The sequence below is a fragment of the Colossoma macropomum genome, unplaced genomic scaffold (assembly GCF_904425465.1).
Source record: "Colossoma macropomum unplaced genomic scaffold, Colossoma_macropomum, whole genome shotgun sequence".
Lineage (NCBI taxonomy): Eukaryota > Metazoa > Chordata > Actinopteri > Characiformes > Serrasalmidae > Colossoma > Colossoma macropomum.
The window spans coordinates 45,012,422-45,026,859 of record NW_023494787.1 but is presented as its reverse complement, the minus strand read 5'-3'; the positions used below and the strand labels follow the sequence as shown (position 1 = coordinate 45,026,859).

The 14,438-nt window shown below is 39.0% G+C and overlaps 1 protein-coding gene across 1 annotated transcript in view; it reads left to right on the top strand.

Moving 5' to 3' along the window:
* Window positions 1–14,438, top strand: part of rapgef5a (Rap guanine nucleotide exchange factor (GEF) 5a) — a 132,796-nt gene that overhangs the window by 57,355 nt on the left and 61,003 nt on the right. Inside the window, exon 9 of the mRNA XM_036567541.1 lies at window positions 9,726–9,854. Coding sequence (XP_036423434.1) covers window positions 9,726–9,854 — 129 coding nt within the window. The remainder of the gene's footprint in view (window positions 1–9,725; window positions 9,855–14,438) is intronic.

Sequence of the window (14,438 nt, the reverse complement as noted above, 5' to 3'; positions counted from 1 at the left end):
TGCCACATTAATTTTAAAATGCATAAAATAATGAAAAAATATGAAAAGAGCTGTTATGCTGAGCATTACTGTCCAAAAAACCATGCAACTCCAAAGTAGCAACTTTACAAGAGAAGGCAAAAACATTTTAACTTTTATTGTAAGTTAATGTAATGAGATTTTATTCCATTTATCATGGAGATACGTTTTTTGGAGGGCAATGATATTTTAGCTTCAATTTCAGCAAAGAATTCTTATCAAAAATATCTCATCACAATTTTGCTGTTTTGCTTGCAAATGTTAAATTTAGGAACTGAGTACATTCATTGCTCTCAACCTGCTGTGCATTTAGGCCTGTTTTAGCATCAACTCAGTGGTTCCACAGCCTCGTATTCAGTGCAAAAGTTTGAACACCCCTGGTCGAATTACATATTTTGTCGAATTTCTAATTTCTGAAAATTAGTTAACACATCCTCTACATAGAACACACTTAAGTACGGCATCTAGTGCCGAATTTCTATTTTTGAATTCCTTAAAAATCCCAGGTTTATTGTATACTAAGACTTATTATTTAGTTACTACAGGGACTTCAATGCAAACTGGTTGAGCAATTCTTAGGTTATAGAAGTGTGTAATAAAACTTTGGCCTATGTTAAATTAAATGAATCAACAGTAATTGTGTATTAAAATGTTCAGAACTGTGTTCTCAGTAGAGAAAATCAATAAAACTGTCATGCATTCCTCTGGATCTGAGAACTACACTTCCAAGAACTCTCTTGGAGATCACATGACCGCTGATCAGCCAACAACAACCAATCAACACTCTCCCTCACCTGAATAATAATCCGTTACACCTGTTTTTGTCTAGCCAGTTAGTATATAAGCCCAGGCATTTAGCTTAGCAAATTGTGAGGTATTGCTGAATTTCCTTGAGCTACTGAGTGTTCTATATGGGTTTTGCCTCTTGTGTATCTGGACTGTGTTTTTGGACTTTCGACTCTGATTTTTGCCTTTACCCTTTTTATCTTGGTTGCCTGACTCTGTTTTGCCTTTCCTCGTGTCTTTTTGGATTGTTTCGGATCTGACCTGTGCATGTTTTTTGACCATGAGCTTGGATCACATTTCAGCCTCAAAAGCCTCTTTGTTGTGTTGCATTACAAAAACATAATTTAACCACAGGTGCTCAAACGTTTGCCTTGCTCCCATTATAACATTATACTGGATTTCTGAAAAATGCTTAAAAACCCATCTCCAGTAGTCTTACCACACAGGTCTTCCAGTGTATCTGCTGCCACAGATAGAACAGGTTATTTGTCCCAAATGCACCTCATGCAGTCTGGGGCTGGTTGTCACTCACTTTGATACTAAGAAGTCTATTCACATTATCATTCTACTTTCAGATGAGTATTTAAGGTCAACTATTATGGAAAACTGATTTATTCTTATTTTTAAATTAAAGGCTTGGGTTTTGTATGTTAACATTACAAACGTTTTAAAATATACCTCTCACTCTGTCTATGTAGTCCAAATATGAAAACTATACTGAAAAAAAACACCCTGTTTTGAATCCATTGTTTTTGTGATGTCACAAACACCAACACATTTATATCTATGCAAATATTCAGCATACAACAAATTAACCCCTCCCATTCATGCTGAATGAGGAGTGTTTCAGTCCAGACTGTTTTTTTTAAATGAAGCAAAATACAGGGCAGCCAATCAGAACAGAGGTCATTTGCATATCGCCCCTTCTGAACAACACTTCGGATCTCCAACTTTAAGTAGAAGAAAAGAGCTGCTTAACTTACAATGGAACTTAAATGTAACTACATTTTTTGAAGTCATTTCTATTTGTCCGTTCGTTGTGAAATTTTAACACAATGCAAAGAGTAACTGGAGTTTATAAATTATGTTATAAAGTGGAGATACAATATTTTTGTGTGACAGCAACAATATGTCAATCTTAAAGGCAACCTAAACAAAAACGGCTTGTTTAATTCTAAGGGGTAAACAGAGGTTGGAAAATAGTCATGTTAAAATGAATTACAAGAGAGCAGGCCAGTCTAGGAAAACAGAAAGCGGCCCTTCCTGTGCTGGGTGATATTTCTCTCCTGTTTCCTGAGCCGCTAAAGTGAATGTGATTTAGAATTACAGGTAATGACTCAGCAGCTTACTGAGGGATAAGGAACACAGGAGGTCATGCGCAAAAACAAACTTTGTGTTCCATTTTAGGGAGGCTTGCATTTGGCAAAGTGCCATTCTTGTTGTTTGTACAGTTATGAAGTATTTATCTCATAGTTATACAGCATCTCTTATCTCTTCATCCATTTTCTGTTTGCTTCATTTTCAAGGTCAGCATGGATTTTGTGGATGTTTATGTTTTGCGTTTTAAGTATATGTATTTGCATGATAATGTGAAATATGTGTATGCATATTTTTTGTTTGTGTGTGTGTGGGAGAGAGAGAGAGTGAGTGTAGCATGGGCGAGAGAGATATGGTAAGAAAGGAGAGAGGGCAGAAGTGGGTAGGCGAGGGCTCTTGGCACATCTTCAAACATGGGAAACCTCTTACTCTATCTCAATAATTCATCAGCCACAACACAATTACAGGCATGCACAGGATCAGATAGAACAGCAGCACATTGCACTCACCCTGCACAGGCCTGAGATCAGAAAGACCCAGTACAGTATGACGCTCCGTCTGCTCTGCCTAGCCCCTACATTAGATAGATTGAGTATTGTTGTTGGGCCATGTTAATTGTTTAAAATAACTGATGGGTCTTTTTCAGAAATCCAGTGGGGCAATATTATCATTGGTATTTAAAAAAAGAGATGTGGTGATCATGACGGTGTTGAATAGTTTCCTTCAGGACCCACTGATGGCCAAACTGATGTGTTTGTACTTTTTGTTTCGTTGTGTTTTGGTGCTTTTTGCCAACACTATATTTTGGGTTTGAGTTGATCAGCTTCTTTTGTATTGCTGGACATGCTTGAAATGCAACAAAATTCTGTCTGAACCCGTCTGTAGCCTGACAGAGTTCTGTCTGAGCTTAACTATAGCCAGACAAAAATGTCAGAACCCAACTGTAGTGCAACAAAATTCTGTCTGAAATTGATTCCAGCTCAGCAAAGATCTGTCTGAACCCATCTGTAGCCCGACAAAGTTTTATCTTACCTGACTGTAGGCTGACAAAGTTCTGTCTAAATCCGACTGTAGGCCGACAAAATTCTGTCTGAATCTAACCGTAGGCCAACAAAGTTGTGTCTAATTCCAACCGTAGGCTGATAAAGTTCTGTCTGAATCCACCTGTAGGCCGACAAATTTCTGTCTGAACCCAAATGAAGCCCAACAGAGTTTTAACTGAACCAGTGTGTAGCCTGACAAAATTCTGTCCAAACCCAACTGTGGCTCATCAAAATTTTTTTTTTGGAGCCTGACTGTAGCCTGACAAAATTCTGTCCAAACCTGACCGTAGGCTGACAAAGTTCTGTCTAATTCCGACTGTAGGTCGACAAAGTTCTGCCTGAATCCGACTGCAGGTTGATAAAGTTCTGTCTAAATCTGACTGCAGGTTGATAAAGTTTTGTCTGAATCCGACTGCAGGACGACAAAGTTCTGCCTGAATCCGACTGTAGGACGACAAAGTTCTGCCTGAATCCGACCGTAAGTCGATAAAGTTCTGTCTGAATCCGACCGTAGGACGACAAAGTTCTGCCTGAATCCGACTGTAGGTCGACAAAGTTCTGCCTGAATCCGACCGTAAGTCGATAAAGTTCTGTCTGAATCCGACCGTAGGTCGACAAAGTTTTGTCTAAATCCAACTTAGGCCCTTAAAAGTTCTGCCTGAATCCGACTGTAGGCCGACAAAGTTCTTGAGCCTGACTGTAGCTCTACAGACGTCTCCCTGAATCTGACTACAGCTCTACAGAATTCTCTCTGAACCAGGCTGTACAAAGTTCTGACAAAGTTCTGTCCAAACCCTACTGTAGCTCAACAAAATACTGTCTGGACCCGAATGTAGCTCTACAAAGTTCTGTCCAAGCCTAAATATAGCCAAAACATTTCTGAAGAAATCTTTCTTCTTTTCTCTATTTAAATGATGCGGAAATTAACCTTTTTGTTGTCTTTTCTGTATTTTTGGTTCAGTCAGTTTAGTATCTATTGTTTATCATCCAGGTTGAAAACAATGGTTAGTTTAACTGCAATTGACATCATGTGGAAGGGTCTGTTAAACATAAGCCAGGATAGAGGACAATCTTGTCGAGTGTCAGGCACAGCCTGCGTGCACTGTTGCTCTTTTGCGCAAGCATTTTATTTCAGGAATGGTGTGAATGTAACCTACAAGCGGTGAGGAAGGATAGAGTATGAATAAAGGCAAAAGCAAAGGTAAAAGCAAGGCAGAATCCTTTAAAGGTGGGATATGGACTGTGAGAAAAGTGAAATCTGCACTTGAGCCTGACAGACATTTGAGAAACGAAGTGAATAGTTGGGTCCCGTTGGGTTTGGACAGACATTTCAAGCTCTTCACTGCACCTGCCCTGGACAGGCCTGCGATCAGACAGACTCAGGAGAACACCCCATTGCACAGCTCTTAGATCAGACAGACTGAGAATGCATACAGTACAGATCCAAGCACAGCTGGACTGAAGAGCACTGCTTTCCGCTGTCCACATCCATGTATGGACAGACCCAAAATAAAAGCCTGGCTGCCTTGCGTAACTCAGAGGAGGGGAGCGTCGACTGTAGTTAGTTTTAGATTGGAGTATTTATTCCCATGCTTGTTGTGGTTGTAAGGGGGTAACAGGAAGCGCCGTGGGCAGATGGCCACTCTGGAGAGTCTGGGGCAGGTCCAGCAACAGTGCTTATCAGACTGTTTATTTACTGAGGAAACTACTGCAGGACAGTCCTGATGAGTGAGGCTGTGTGTGAATGTGTTTGCGTCTGTATGTTTGTGTGTATGAGAGAGAGAATCGGTCAGTTATTTATAGTTAACGATACGAATCTCAGAGAAAGAAATAGTTCCTCATTAGAGGCGCTGAGTGGACAAAGAAAACAACATAATATGACTACTAGGTTTAAAAATATACTTCTCTGGAACACACGCCCTAAACTTTAATGCTGCACTCGAATACCCATTCAATTTAGCGTCAACTTAGAACAATCATAAAACCAATTCTCCTTTGTTGAAGTCAGTGGCGAGCTGTGATTTTTAGAGCTACACACTTAAAAAAAGATGGTTCTTCAAGGGTTTCTTTAGTAAAAAAAAATGGTTCTATATGGAACCATAACCTTCAAAGAATCCTATGCATGATTATAGGGTTCTTTGCATTGTGAAAGTGTTCTTCAGATTGATGGAGAATGTGCTGTAGATGGTTCTTTATAGAACCTTTTTGAAAAAAAAGGTTCTTCTATTATTACAAGCTTGACATCGTAACAGTAGCAGAACCCTTTTTGGTAGTATATAGAACCCTTTTAAAAAAAAACAGAACCCTTTTTGGTACTATATAGAACCCTTTTCAAAAAAAAAATGTGAGGGGAAAAAACAGCTCAATACACTCTAAAAATGATCCTTGAAGGGTTCTTTAGTAAAGAAAATGGTTATATTTAGAACCATGCCATGAACACTTAGAAGCCTCTGTGTTTCTAGCCTCTTGCTCCGGTTCATACTGCCTGTGGGTTCTTGTTATAGTGGAGGGTCTTGAGGGGAACAGGAGATCCACTTTGCTGTTGCTTTTGTTAGTTTGCTGCTTGTTGATTTTCCCATAGTTTTCCTGTCAGCACTGTCCAGCGTTGTCTGCCAAAAGTGCTGAAAGCATCGCTTTAAAGGTCATTTGAATGAGAGGGGTACAATCATGGATTCCTTCATAGCCACATACATCAGCCTGCACTATGGATAGTTCAAGGTTTCAAACTAGAAAAATAATAATAGAGTAATAATAATTTGTCATGCCTAATGCATTATTAACATGTTAACCATGACAGCCCTGGAGAAAATAAATGTTTAAAATGAGATGTCATAATGGGCTGATGTCCAACTGGCTATTGGTTACTGTCCAGTTTATGCAGTACTGTACACCGGTTATTGTTGTTTACAGGCTTTTTGTAAATGGTCAGTTTTATGATGCATTCAGTGTTCTAGATGTACTGACCATACCCAGAAAAGCATGTTGTGACAAGATTTATATCATCATATTATCCTCCCCTATGTGTTTGTGTGTACAGCATAGCTGTGCTGCATCTGATTAGAGCTCCTCTGTGGTTCCCCCAGGGCTTATTACCATGCTTATTACTATCTCCATCTCTTCCCTCTTTACGTAGATGTGGTCAGACCCACAGACATGCTCATAAATGACCACTGCTCCACTAGAAGCTGCCATTAAAACAGGCCTCAGTGACTCACACCCACCTCTTCCTTCAGGCTGCATGGAGAAATGCAGCGGTCCACCGTGTGCTCATATGGCGTGTGTTTGATCACACGCACACCTCACATTAATATTTCAGTAGTGCTAGACATCTCCCTCTGACGGGGTTGATGCAAAGCCACCCTTAGCACGGCACCTGTAGGCCTAGCTGCTTGTTGGAGTGAACTTAGTTGTGGTGGGAGTGAGTTCAGTAGATGGAGGCCAGGCCACCATGTGTCAAAGACGCTGTTCCTATGCGTCCTGTGGATGTTTTCTTTACCCTTTTTTTGTGTTTTTGGACGTTTTTTACGAGTGCGCTGTCAGTGTTCTGCTGGCCGTCTGACGCCGACCCATTGTTTGCACCGTGGGATGCTTTACCTCACAGGAAGAGCTGTGCTTGGGGCCAATCAAAACACTGCCTAGTGTAAATAAACAAATGGGAGGGGGTCTGGCTCTAATGATACGGTAGCACACTCCCTGTCCCAGCAACTCAGGCTGTATCACATGTACAATCGAATGCAGAAGTTTGAACACCCCTAGTCACATGATGTTTTGTTCTAAGTGAAAATAAGTTAACACATCCTCTACAGAGGACACACTTAAATATGACATTCTATGCTCATTTTTGTGAACAATTTCTATTTATTTGCTGAGTTTAATACATTGGGAAAAAATAAAGCATAAAACTTTTACATGGGCCAATTTTTGTTTGATTTTAATTGTGCATTAAGATATTCTCTGTAGAGGGTGTGTTAACTTATTTTCAATTGGAAAATGAACAAAACATGTTGACCAGTCCAAACTTTTACATGTGACTGTACTTGTGTGTGTTCAGCTCACAACCGCTGGGACATTGTTAGCCCCATAGCTTATTTACAGATGCTCTGTTAAAGGGGGGTTCCGGAGTTTAATATGTTGTTTATCATGTTATGTACTATTCTGTAATGCTGCATTGCATCCCTCAGCCACATTAGTTTAACAGAGTTCACAATTTTATATCATTTTCATGTTTTCTTTCAACTATGTTCTAGTACTACAATACCCAGCATGCATTACACAAACACATTATACTACCATTGGGAATCCCTGTAGTGTCAACCAATTCTGACTGCTAGTTACTGATCTACAGGCTAATAAATACATCCAAGCATAATTCTTACCATGTTTGTTTAACTAAATTGTGAAGAAAGCAGTGATTCTGTTTTTATTCAGCGAAAAATGGACACCAGAGACACATTATTTCCCTTTTAGCCAGGAAAAAACACCAAAGTTAGGTAAAGTATGTGGATAGCCAGGTAGCTACCTTACTAACGAGTCATTTTTGTCATCTGAGGGATCTATTCTCCCCATTCTATTGATGCAGAATTGCAATGAATAAGATGTTTGACATCCTTGCAGTAATGTTAGCTATGCTTCCTTCTGCATTTGCAAAGAGCTCACCTGAAAGTGCTTGTAGTTTTTCAAAAAATGTCTCTCACTTTCAACACACATCATCAGAAAGGGGTTTTTCCTTGTCTTTAAAATGGAAAATCTCCCTGCTGAGTCACCACTGATTAGTTAGGTAAGTATGTTTACATCAGACGTATTGATGGTTAAATGCTTTATTTGGACAGAGTATCCCTTTAACAATCTGGGAAAACTCAGTTGTTTACCAATGATATTAGTGTTATAATGCACAAATAAAAGTGGGCAGTGTTGCTAACAAACACTACAGGCCAATAGTCACCCAAATGTTTTTTTTAGATAAATCCTCAAAACTTCTCTCAGTCCACTTAAATCACATCCAGCTGTTCATTAATGTTGTACAGATGTGGTTTAGGACACAATGTGATTTACTGTGAGCTATAAAAATAAACAAAACCACCCAATGTAGCTGAATGCAACAGTGAGTCATTTTGAACAACAGGTGAATTCTGACTCCTCTTTGTATGTATACACATCACACAGGCATATGGATGCAACATATTATGTATATCATTTATGTTTATGAATATATGATCCATTCTAAGAATTTGCCGTTTGCCCCCTAACATTTAAAGGATTAAAGAGGAGTTAAGGAATGCATGTCCACATTGGCCAGAGTGAAACGCACCTGCTGTGTTTTCTATCACTGTATAGAAGAATCACAAGGTTTCCTTTACTGTTGCATTGTGATTTAATTTTGTAATTTTTTTTGGTCACACTTTATTTTGATGGTCCCCTGTTGGTGATCTACAGATACATTATTAACATATTATTATTATTAACTTTCAAATTCGATTACATTTAATAGATATTCAGGTGAGTGTTACAAACAGACTGAGCATTATAAATATTTTTTGACTCATTACTCTGAAATACTAAGTCAAGATATTGAGAAAGTCATTTCGACCTAATGAGTCACAATTAGAACCTGAAACAGGGAAGAACAAAAACTCCTCAACCAGGTGGAAACATGTGCTTATATGCTTATATTACACTTTTATATATTACTTTTATATATTACACTCATTTGGTAATTATGAAGTTGCACCAAAGTATCTGAAAAAGTATCTAAAATAGTAGAATAGCAGTAATTATAGCCTCTCTTAGTAAATCTGCACCAATAGTGCCTGCCTTCCCAAATTTTGGACACAAACATGTCATGGCAGATCGACTACATCTTGGATGAGAGGAAAATTATGGAAATTTGTTTATTTTTTCCATATATATATATATATATATATTTGTGTGTATTAACTTTCAGTTTACTTACTTTTAGTTTTTCACATAAACTTAACTCCCTACTCTCTTTCATTTTCTCTCCTTCTCCACACACACATATACACACACATCAAGAACATAAACACACACACATCAGATCTGTACCAACATGTATTATGATAAGCTCAAGCTTAGGTCTGCTGAAACCCTTCCTATCAGGAAACGAAATACTCCAGAGTTTCCTTTTCTCCGCGCTGCCCCACTCTGAAGTTGAAGTGCAGTTAAGTTGCTCTTTCTGCACTTTTCCCGCCTCTGTTTGGGAGGAGTTACACACACACACACACACACACACAAATACACATGCTTACTCAGTGAGGAAATGCACGAGGGTGCTCTCGCTCATACTTCAGTCTAGAGAACGGAGAGAAGGAGCAGGGGATGAACAAGTCCTATTATTTCAGTCTGTTTCCACAGTTTTGGACAACACTGAGAGTCTGAGCCTCTACCCCACTCTTACATCTCTGGAGTTTATTGAATTAAGGGACTGTTCTCTGTTGATTGAGGGCTGGTGGCTTACCTGGCTCTGTGAGTGAGGGAGTGATGGGGAGCATGACGTGGGACTGCGGGCTAAAGTATCTCTTCTCTCTGCCTCCGGCTCTGCAGCAGGGCAGTGTGTGCGCGCTGAGATCGCCGGAGGAGTTGTCCCGTTTGGAGATGGTGCAGAGGCTGGCCAAGGACGGCTGCCGCTTCCTCCAGAACCAGAACTACCGGCTGCCCGACCGCTCCGCACAGGTCAGAACCGCTATTACTTCATTAGCACTTGCATGTATCAGGAATTTCAGTGTAAAACTCTGATCTCATAATGATTCACTTCAATTGAGTTTTATTAAAAACACACAGAATTTACTAATTTGAGTGGAGCTAGTTACACAGAAGTGGTGTAAACACGATGCATTTACATTTGCAAATAGCTTGATCATTTTATTTTGCCAAAACTATTAGGTCATACTTTGTTGAATATTATTATAATCAGTTATAATTCATTTTGACATTCAAAAATGGATGTATTTGAAGCACCTTCAGATTGATGCATTGTGCATCAGTGCGCTGTTACACCCCTAGTTCTTGCATAACTGCACAATACAGGACAAAAGTAGTAAACAAACAATACAAATAAGTTGTCTCTGTCAAAAGAACACTATGTTTAGGAGACCCCTTAAGGTCACCGCACACAAGACATGCTGCAGAATCCGAAACCATTGTTATTAAAGCTACACGGTGTAAGTTGTTGGGATTCGGAGACCTCTCTGGTGGAAATGTGTAACTGCACACAACATGTTGTAATGTGGGTTGTGCTTTGGGCCCCTTCCCCAAGTAGATTGATCTGATGTTTGAGAGCACGCTGAAAGAGAATTCAAAGAGAACTTAGTCAAACTTGGATGTGTCTTCCAAAAACATGAGTGAATTATCTACTACTGTCATCATATCTTGATCAGTGTAATGTTGATTTTGCCCCACTTATGGAAGTCCAGAGAGGCCTTGAAGTAGTTATCATTTTCTTCATTGTTATCTTGAGATCACAACTTAACTATCGTGTGATCTCAGCATAACAAAGTTGTTATCTTGACATCATGTCAATTATTTTGTGATCTTAACATAACAAAGTTGTTATCTTGACATCATGACTTAATCGTCTTGTGATCTCAAGCTAACAGCTTAATTATTTTGTGATCTGGAGATAACAAAAGTTGTTATCTTGAGAACACAACACAACTAAGTTGTGATCTCAAGATAACAATCTAGAAAATTGTAGCCACAGCTCATGGCCTCTTGGGACTTCCATACCAGATAGATTTATGGCAGTTCATATCTTTTAGGAAGCAGCTATACAGACTAGCTAGCTAGCTAAGTAGTTTGTCTCCACCTCTCAGCTCTGCGACAGCTAAACAAGTGACTGAGGACATGCTGAGCTTCTTCACCTGAATGTCGTTCAGCAGTCAAAACAGAACAGATGAACTTTAATTGGCTATTTCTTTTTTATTTAAACATTTTTATTTTAATATCTTTCATAATTTTCAGAATTTAAACCATAAAAATAATCTATGTTGTGTAATAAACTGTTAAATGTTTTATTTATTATTTGTATGCCAAGGAAACGTCCCTAAACCTTAACACTCATTAAGAATGCAAGGATTTATGGCGTTGTTTACCTTTGGTGAATGGAGAATACAGCCCTCTGTGTTCAAGCAGGCTGAACAAATGAGATGAAGCACAACAGAAACAAATCACTCTGCCGCAGCATTAATAATCAGAAAATAAGCGAAATGTTCAAATCACCACTTATTACATGTTAAACCATAAACTGAACGCCTGTTACTAACTCCTGTATTAAAGAGGTGGCACTCGCCTGACAAATTGCCATTTGTCTTCTGGTTTTATAATAAATGTTTTATTTAAAGCTTCTAACTGTAAAAAGTGTCAGGATTCCACGCGCGTGCTCTGCCATCCTGTTGGGATCGAAAGGGTTAACTGAAATAATTTAGCCTATTGAACTTCCTCTAAGTAGGTACTTTCAGTAGTTAGCCTGTCTGCCTCCATTGTTTGGGCTTGTATGTTTTATGCTCAGGTCAGCAGGAACTGCAGCTTCATTCAGGAGTATTAGTTTAGCGGAGCTGGCACAGATTTAAGCCTGTTGGGTTTTGTGTTCGAGCATGGACTACCTGAGTATGAGTGTGTGATGGTGTGTGTGTAGCCTGCAGCAAGGTGACACACACAGCTGAGTGAGTGGGCGAGAGAGAGAGAGAGAGAGAGAGAGAGTCTCTGGTGTAGCTGTGTTCGATACCGGAGAGACTCAGCCCTCTTCAGAGCCACTGCCTGATTAAGCGCTGCACAAACACGGCACATGATTAGTGAATTTTACAAGCTGTGTTTGCATCTTTGGAAATTATACCCTGGGGGTGATGAACAAGCTCAGCTGGCGGCGTAGTCTAGGCTACCTGAGAGCGTAGAGTGGGGCTGGAGAGGAAGATGGTGCTTATTTATTACCGCACTTAAAAAATGAAGGTGTTCGCCAAATGACCTTTCAATTGAGAGTTCTTTAAAGGGGAATTCCACCAATTTTTTGAAATGTTCTAGAATTTGATTGCTGGGATACCAAAGTTATTTAGAGTGGTTTGATGTGAAATAGTTTGTTGTGGAGAAACTTAATGACTCTGACTTTAAGCTGGCACTGCGTTTAAGGTGGCACTGAATTTAGGTATCAGTAAATTTAAGGTGGAACTGCATTTAAGGTGGCACTGCATTTAAGGCGGCACTGCATTTAAAGTGGCACTGAATTTAAGGTAGAATTGCAGGTAAGGTGGCACTGAATTTAGGGTGGCAGTGACTTTAATGTTTCAGTGCATTTAAGGTGGAACTGCATTTAAGGTAGCACCTAGCAACACATTGCCATCCACCTTGGATACTCTAGCAACCAGCTAGCAACATTTTAGTAATGCTTTTACAACCATCAACAGTCTTCCACCATTTTAACGTTTTAACACAATTAGCTGGCTATAAACTTAAAGTTCGTTCATAGATTTTTCCTTTCTAGTTATTAAGTTGGCTTGACATGAGAGTGTAGAGCGGGGCTGGAGGGGAATATGGTGCTTATTTATCACCACACTTTAAAGAATAAAGGTGTTCGCCAAAGAACCTTTAATTTGAGTGTACTTTAAAGGAGAATTCATTAAAAATTAACATTTTTCTATAATTCAATTGTTGGCAAGTTATTCAGAGTGGTTTGATGTGAAATGGTTTATTGTTGAGAAACTCACTGACTTCTTCAAAGTGGTGGTAAAACAAATATGGCCATTTTATTTACTATCCAAAAGCACCAGTGAACCTACATATGTCTTGAATTTTTATATGCAGTGTTAATAATGTTTAAATAGTTATACATCTGAAAATGTTTTCTTTGGGAACTAGTTTGCCTTACAGCACCCTGCATGTACCTCTCAGCCATATAAATATGTTTTAATCCCAACACTTACCTTAAAACTATGGTAAAACAACATATCAGGCATTGGGCATGATATTGTAACCATTTTATGTAATATCAACCTGTGAGGTTTGCTTTTGGAGGCATTAAACTCTTCACACATCTGGTTTCCATTACCACCAATGACTTGGTTTCACATCAAACACATTTTACACCAAACCCCTCTGAAAGACTGTTTACATTTGTAATTTAATTGTGCTGGCATTTTTAAAAATCAGCAGAATTCCCAGTTAAACAACCAATTTTGTAAATGTAATCAGTGTGTGATGAACAATTTTAACACATAAATAACCTCTACGTAATATAAAGATCCCTAGAGTCATACATCCCAGCCAAGAACCAATTAGGAGCCGTGTGTAGAGTATTTCCAGTACAATTAAGGCAGCGTTATTAATGCTTGTACCTGAAGACTGGAAACACAGCTGCAATATCAGCTAATCCTGTTTGACTCCACTAAATGCCGCTTCTGTTCGATGGCCAATTGCTCTGGGAGATTTTGTTCAGTCATTTGTTATGAGTTCCAATTAACATCATCAAATTGTGCAACCATCTGAAATTATAACTCATTAGGTGGTTAACGGATGAAAATTGATACTGGTTGGCTTGTTGGGAAACAGAAGCTCATGAAACACTGTCATTAGAGTCGAAATCATTGTGTGCATTGCATCACATGTGAAATTGCTGAAGTAAATGTGTTTAGCTGAGGTGTGGTTGTGGTTTCTGCACATTAGTCCCAGGCCTAGAACTCCATTGCTGGTCTTTCTCAACACATGGCAGGTATGGCCAGTGGGAATAGAGGAGTTTGGAACAGGAGCATTTCTTGCATTCTGATGTCCTGGTAGAAAACTGAGCTACAAAATATAATATTTGTTAATCGATATCATGATACTGGCTATTACGATACCAATATGTGTGCTCTGAGTAAGCTTGGAAAATAATGTCAATTTACGATAATCGTCCAGCTGAATTATTGCAATAAACATGATCCAAATTCTAAACTTGGCTTAGTCTGTTGGAGAGCAGTGGGTCTGTCAAATCACCTACTGGCAAAATCAACAAACTGCCTTCGTGTCATCTGGACAAGCTTGTCCATTTCACTCTCTACTAAAGACTAGATCTCATACACCAGAGTTTTTGTTCTCCAACATTCCTTGCCAGAGTGAAAGACAAAGAGATTGAAATTGGATTGGAAGAAGACTGATTTATTTTCATAATATTTGCACGTACTTAAGTAATCACAATGTTCAATAATATCAATAATTATCAGCCCAACGCTAGCTCTGAGAATTGTGACCAAACTTCCTAATGAACATCTGTAGATGTTTGGATGAACAGTG